The following is a 6,652-nucleotide window of genomic DNA, read 5'->3' as shown; positions in this document are numbered from 1 at the left end:
CAAGTGATTGTCAGGGAACAGTTACACAACATACTACTCCCAGCCGTTGGATCGACGATCCAACGGCTGGGACAAAAGATTTGATTTTTAAGTGTCCGCGGTTTTTTTCCGCGGATACTCCCTTTTTCCGCGTTTTCTACGCGGACACATAGTCTATCCGCGGTTTTTTTCCGCGGACAATGCAGTCCGTTATTTAAAACGCGAAGAGGCCATATATGATCAACATAACAGCGGTTAATACACGCAAACTCAAACTCAAACACAAACACAAACACCCTAGCATCCTCTCCTACTAAACACAAACTCAAACACCTCCGTATCCAAAGATTGTGATCAAGAATTGTGTTTCAACCCTTAAGGTGCGTGTATATCGCGTGTATATATATTGTCTTTTTTTGTGATTGTATGGATTGCAACATTTATTTATGTAGTTCATGATTCGGTTGGATGTTGGGATTGTTATAGATTATGTGCAATTGATTGTTGGTTAGTATTGGTTTGATAAATGGATTGTTATGGATTATGTGTAATTCATAGTATGCTAAGTGTTCGTGAAAATGCCTCAAAGGAAATTTTAGTTAGAATTGTTTGTTTTTAGTGCTAAGTGTTGTTGGATATTGATAGTATGCTAAGTGTAATTGATGGTATCTTCTACTACCAATCATAAATTATTTTTGGTTTGTGGTTTATTGATTGTTGGATTGGTATTTGTTAAGTGTAATTGATAGTATGCTAAGTGTAATTGATGGTATTTGTTAAGTGTAATTGATGGTATGCAAAGTGTATTGATAGTATGCTAAGTTTATTGATTGTAAATTGTCAATTGATGGTATGCTTCGGTTAGTTTGTTTTGATTTTGAAGGTATTTTGCTTTGTAGTTTATTGATTGTTGGATTGGTATTTGTGTTTCAGGATGGATGATATTTTGTCGGGTCCTGTTAGTCAAGCAGTTATCGTGGATAACTCATACCATGTAAGTTCAGATGTTTGGGAGGGAGTGGAGCGCGGTCCTATAGAGTGTAAGGCTAGTAACCGGTCCCTAAGGAATTTGGTTCTTTCGGATGCGCAGAAGGAGATCTTGCATATGGTTGGCTTTAGTGTGTTTGCCAACCCTGCCATTGTTCTTCAGAATGATACCAGGCTAGTTAGTGCACTAGTCGAGAGGTGGCGGACCAAGACCAATACCTTCTTCATGAGGCACGGGGAGATGACGGTCACTCTAGAGGATGTTGGGTACATACTAGGATTACCTGTTGTGGGTCGGCCAGTAGTCAGAGATGGTATTGACGGTAACCAGTCATATTTCGAGAGTGCATGGTTTGAGGAGTTGACTCCTGAGCAGGTGAAGGAGGGCTACACTAGAGGAGGGGTGAGGCTGACTTGGTTGTTTGAGACGTATGGGAGAGCTGATCGAGGTCCTGATCCGAGGCGTATAGCTGTTCACACACAGGCCTATATGTTCTTCGTGGTAGGCTCTATCCTTTTTCCTACTAGTTGTAGGAATGTTGTCCATCCGCGCTATATCAGGCATCTTCGAACACTGAGCCATGTGCGTACATGGTCGTGGGGATCAGTAGTCCTTTCATATCTGTACAGGGGTCTGACTACGGCTGCACAGTAGGGGTCAAAGAAAATCTCCTGCTGCATCTGGTTGTTGATGTTGTGGAGTTACGAGAGGTTTGATATTGGGAGACCGATCCCAGATCCTGGCAGGGATAGTTACCCGGTAGCTGAGTTCTGGGCCAGGCCTGATGAGATTGAGTACGTGGAGGAGCCGGTAGAGGAGGAGGTTGTTGAGGTCCAGGGTAAGGGGAAAAGGGGGAAGACGGGGAATGAGACGGGGAAGACGGGGAAGGGTAAAGGGAAAGAGAATTTGAAGGGTAAGGGTGGTAAGGGTAAGACGGGGAAGGGTAAGGAGGAGGTGGAGGGAAAGGGGAAGGGAAAGGAGGATGATATTTTGGGTGAGATTGTGGAGGAGGAGGATATCGGAGTGGGTTGGATTGTGGGAGGCAAGAGGAAACGGGGGAGGTGGCATAGTTCAGCGGCTCCTCATCATAGCTTGCCACATTACAGAGGCGAGTTTGATGGAGTTGCTGGCGATGTAGTTAGTTGGACGCCGTATGCTCATTTTCACGAGATAGAGGAGGATTCAGACGGGGATCATGACATTTCTGCTGAGGATTGGGTTGCAGAAAGGGAGAGCTAGACGAATCCCTCATCATCTTATGCGGCAAAGGCTAAAACTTGCCACTGAAAGGGAGAGCTAGACATTTATGTAGTTTATGACATTTACGTAGTTTCGTAGTTTATGACATTTATGTAATTTCTTAGTTTATGACATTTACGTAGTTTATGACATTTACGTATTTATTCAAGTTAAACGATGTAATTAACTCTATTTCAATCTCATGAGATCTTGGTTTTTGATTATATCGGTCGTTTATCGACCGTGTCCACCCCCCGACCCCTTTCATTAAATTTTTTTTATGTGTTTGTCGTATGAGTTTCCCCCGCCCCTTTATTGCATGTTGTTAGGAATGTCAACCTCTATGTTGTGATTAAATTTTAGATTTATTGGAGTATAGTCATTTTTTGGATGTTTGAGATTTTTTGACGTTTTCGGCCATATTTGAAGGCTTCGCAAAATTTGGTCAATTTTTTTTTTGAGAAATTGTTGTTGGAATGCTGTTTATTCAGTTTTTGTTGTTGTTGGAACTGTTTGACACTGTTAAAAACAGGTGGGAATGTGCAGAAACAAGCTGCACATTTCACCTGTTTCCACTGGAGTGTCCGCGGAAAAAAACCGCGGATGGACTGGAGTGTCCGCGGTTATTTACCGCGGATAATGCAGTGTGATATTTTTTTTGTCTCCGTCTTTGTGTCTTTCATACTCATATATACTCTTCTAGGACCCCTTAACCAGATTATGACTTTTAAAAGTTGATACAATAAGTTTTCATTACTTATTGCCATTTGTTTCGAAAATGACCACTTTCAACAATTTTGTGAACGTTACATGCATATTGCCGTTAATACACACGTTCAAAAATTATAAATAAATTAGAATAGACTAGAAACACCATAATAGAAGTAATCCTAAGACCTCGTACCATTTTCACAATGTTAGCACTAAGAAAGAAATTACTACATAATATTGTCATTTCAATGTCAATAATACATCGAACGGTGTCTATTTTGTTGCGCTTACAGAAAAATACATATAAAACCTGAAATCAACATTAATCAGGTACGGGGAAGCTAACTAACTAAACACTGCTAAAATGTTGGAGAAGCCTCTTGATAGTCGGTGTGTGGAATGCCCGGGCGTCACATCGGCTCTAATGAACCATGCCACCCAATACAGGACAACAACACAACCTTCACGGAGCACACCTTCGGTCACATTGGCATGCGTATTGTGATCATTCCATAGTGTGACATGAATGCTATTAGACCCATCGTAGAGACGAAATTTGCTCCATGGTTCTTTGCGCGTTATCCATTTCCCCGTATCATCACCACGAAGGTTGGACACCCACCCCTTGACATATTCAATTCGCATTTGGTCACGCGTGCAACCTGGGCGAGGCCTCAACTTCATAATGTCGGCTATCCTATCACACGTCACAATATCACCACCATCCCACAACGATACTTTGTTTGGCCCGTCGGGATAGTCCTTACCCAAGTTCAGAAAAGGTATGGGGTCAAGTTATAAGCCACCCTTTCGAACATGTTATCGCTTGCACACCACTGACAAGCTTCGGTCCAATTTCTTGACCGGTAGGCCGCTTCCTCAGGCGGGTACAACTCGGTGTCTTCTTCCTCTAATTGGGGAGGTGGTTCGTGCATCTGTGCCAATTCGTCCAGCTCATGAATTGCTTCCTCCAAGAAGCTAAAACTAGGTGAATCACACATTTCTTCCGAGTGGGATGGTGGTTCGTACATTTCTGCAAGTTCGTCGAGCTCACGAATCGCGTCCTCCAAGAAGCTAAACTAGGTGAATCACACATTTCTTCCGAGTCCGAGATTGAGTTGCTGACGTGTGACACTGACTCATCATCTGAACCGTCGGCCATTTCACCTACAAATCCAACAAAGAACAAGTTAGTTACACCTACTCATACGAAGGACAAATAAACCACAACTAAAACATAAGGGAAATTTAATTAAAATGTCAATTACAATTAGGCAGTTTCATCTTTTCTTAAATCATCTTCTTTTTTTTTGGGACACATCCCAACATCATATCCCAACATATTGCAATATCGGTATTTTCTTTTTGTTTTTGTAAGTTCCTCAACAGGGCTTTTAAAGCGGTACTCTTTTTTCCGTCCCTTCATTTTCGACACCAAGGGGTCAAGGATACTCCCATGCATTTTCTCACCACCTTCTCCAGTTGTTTTTGGATTGAATTCACCTCCCTCATTTTCGACCTCGACCCCGTCAACGGGCATGCTCTCAAGTATTTCTGTTTCCCGATTAATAACCCCAACGGCATACTCATACCGCTCTTTCGATGCCATGCAACTATGACTAAACGCCATGGTGACTAATGTCATGTGGTTGAATCTTTCCGTGGGAGTCATTTCATGAGATGGTGATTCAACTTCGGACGTGTGATATGGCAACTTGCCATCAACTCTATTGGCGTCCCTTGTCCAACGCCGTTTCACAAAATGTTCCGGTAGTTCCACCACACACCTCTTCGTCAAGACGGCAATAATGTGACGGCATGGTATGCCGACATTGTCATACATTCTACAAATGCATGAACCCCGTAATGACGCCTTGGTGAATGATACAAGATACGTGATTCTTAGAGAAACACGCATCAACGGTCTATAACATTTGTAGAATGTGTCTTCAACATCTTCCAAGGACCGATCTCTATCTTTCTCCACAAAGTACTTAGATGATTCAACCAATTTTTCCTGAAATCTTCGAAACATTCCTTTCATATAAATGGAAGCTGCGTGGTGCTCCAGAGCGGTTTTCATTTGCATGCAGCGACTTCTATGAAACGTCTTGTAATCCTCGTCTTTCTCACGCATGAATTACCTCTCCAAAGCTTTTTGTGCACCCACTACAAAATCTTTCAAACCGGTGCAAGAACCAACATAGGCATCGAAATAGGCATTCATTCCTTCACTTCTTGATGTGGTCTTTTGACCCGCAGAAAAAGTGTTTCTTATGTAAGCCTCGACCCACTTGTGCTTCAAAGCATATAACCCTTGAAGTCATGTATTGCCTTCCAAATTGTACTTTAAAATCAAAGCCTTCCACCGATCTTCAAACACAACTTCGGTCAAAGAGTGATATATGCAATTGTTGAAATCAAATTTAAAACCTTCCTTGGAATAATATGTTGCAAGTTTCTCAGGGAATTTGTTGCTAATGTGCCATGAGCATAACAAATGTGATGTGTTCGGAAGTTGTGATTCAATAGCCGCGGCCATGGCTTGATCTTGATCGGTTATGATAGCCAAGTGTTCTTTGCCTTCCATTGCTTCTAGCCAAGTACTCAAAACCCACTCAAAAGTTGTCTTCAATTCATCCCGAACGAGTGCAAAACCAAAAAGTATTGATTGATTGTGATGGTTGACTCTGGTGAAAGGCACAAACGGCATAGCATACCTATTAGTTCGGTATGTAGTGTCAAACGCAACCACATCACCGAAGTTTTTGTAGGCCATCAAAGAGTGGGGATCGACCCATACAAGACACTTCAATCTTTGTTCGTCATCGAGGAGAGTCTTGATGAAAAATTTACCGCCGCTCTCTTCTTGCAAACGGTACAACAAATCCAAACCGGCTTGAGCATCATTAACTCCCATGTTGTCCTTCCTAAAATCACGTACGACGTTTATTAGATGTTGGCTATTAAAACCTACTTGTTCCGCTCCTCCGTGCATTTTACCAAAAATATTCATTTGTTGTCTTGGTGGGACACCTGAAACATGTAAGGTCTTGATCAAATTTTTTTGAGCCGCGCTCACATGTCTCTCCCGTCTTATCAAACTCATCTTAGAAGGAGTAACAACTTCGTGATTGTGTTCTAATTCCAAAGCGGTTATCTCCCAATGACTTGTTTTTTTCTTATTAACCAAGTACATTCTAACTTTGCAACCACTCCTAGGAAGCACATCTCTACCCCGTTTGCCCTTAACACTACCAAGACTGCCAATCAAAATTTCATCGTCCTCAACGGGGTTTTTCCCACGATTATCTCCCGCTAAATTACAAACATACATTAGACCATACACTACGCCATAAATGACTTTTCCCAACGTTTTAGCCCGCTGTTGCCGTTGCTAATTGTTGCAGTAGGTATGTTTGTTCTTCTCTATTACAACAATATTCTAAAATGTTACCGTAGATATTAAGAACTGTTGCTGAAAGTTTATATTTATTATTTTTTTATAATAAAATTTTTAAAGTAATAAAATTAAAATTTTAAAATAGGAGTTTTAAATGTTATAAAAAGTAAAATTCTAAAAATCTAAAAAAAACCTACTTTTACAAATATTTAGATTAAAATCTGGATAAAATAAAAATTTAAATTTAATTGATATATATGTTTATTTAATGATCAAACTATCGAAATACTGCAAACTAAAACAAGTATTGTCTCATATTAATATTTTATTTC

The 6,652-nt window shown here is 40.9% G+C and overlaps 3 protein-coding genes across 3 annotated transcripts; 1 reads left to right on the top strand and 2 right to left on the bottom strand.

The window, feature by feature from the left end:
• The first annotated feature begins 913 nt into the window (after nucleotides 1-913).
• LOC108212547 (protein MAIN-LIKE 1-like) lies at nucleotides 914-1,621 on the top strand. The gene has a single exon (XM_017384273.1). It carries the CDS (start codon nucleotides 914-916, stop codon nucleotides 1,619-1,621), a length of 708 nt encoding a protein of 235 aa, XP_017239762.1.
• Nucleotides 1,622-4,187: 2,566 nt separating this feature from the next.
• LOC108212545 (protein FAR1-RELATED SEQUENCE 3-like) lies at nucleotides 4,188-5,054 on the bottom strand. Its single transcript, XM_017384271.2, has one exon. It carries the CDS (start codon nucleotides 5,052-5,054, stop codon nucleotides 4,188-4,190), a length of 867 nt encoding a protein of 288 aa, XP_017239760.1.
• Nucleotides 5,055-5,240: 186 nt separating this feature from the next.
• On the bottom strand, nucleotides 5,241-6,254 carry LOC108212543 (protein FAR1-RELATED SEQUENCE 5-like). Its single transcript, XM_017384270.2, has one exon. The coding sequence runs from the start codon at nucleotides 6,252-6,254 to the stop codon at nucleotides 5,241-5,243; it is 1,014 nt and encodes a 337-aa protein (XP_017239759.2).
• Between the last annotated feature and the right edge of the window lie 398 nt (nucleotides 6,255-6,652).

The sequence above is a fragment of the Daucus carota genome, chromosome 3 (genome assembly GCF_001625215.2).
Source record: "Daucus carota subsp. sativus chromosome 3, DH1 v3.0, whole genome shotgun sequence".
Classification (NCBI taxonomy): Eukaryota; Viridiplantae; Streptophyta; class Magnoliopsida; order Apiales; family Apiaceae; genus Daucus; species Daucus carota.
This window is presented reverse-complemented; position numbering and strand designations above follow the sequence as displayed.

Bases quoted from the DNA above. Each gene is read 5' to 3' on its own strand.
- LOC108212547 (XM_017384273.1), top strand. From the start codon at position 914: ATGGATGATATTTTGTCGGGTCCTGTTAGTCAAGCAGTTATCGTGGAT.
- LOC108212545 (XM_017384271.2), bottom strand. From the start codon at position 5,054: ATGCGTGAGAAAGACGAGGATTACAAGACGTTTCATAGAAGTCGCTGC.
- LOC108212543 (XM_017384270.2), bottom strand. From the start codon at position 6,254: ATGTATGTTTGTAATTTAGCGGGAGATAATCGTGGGAAAAACCCCGTT.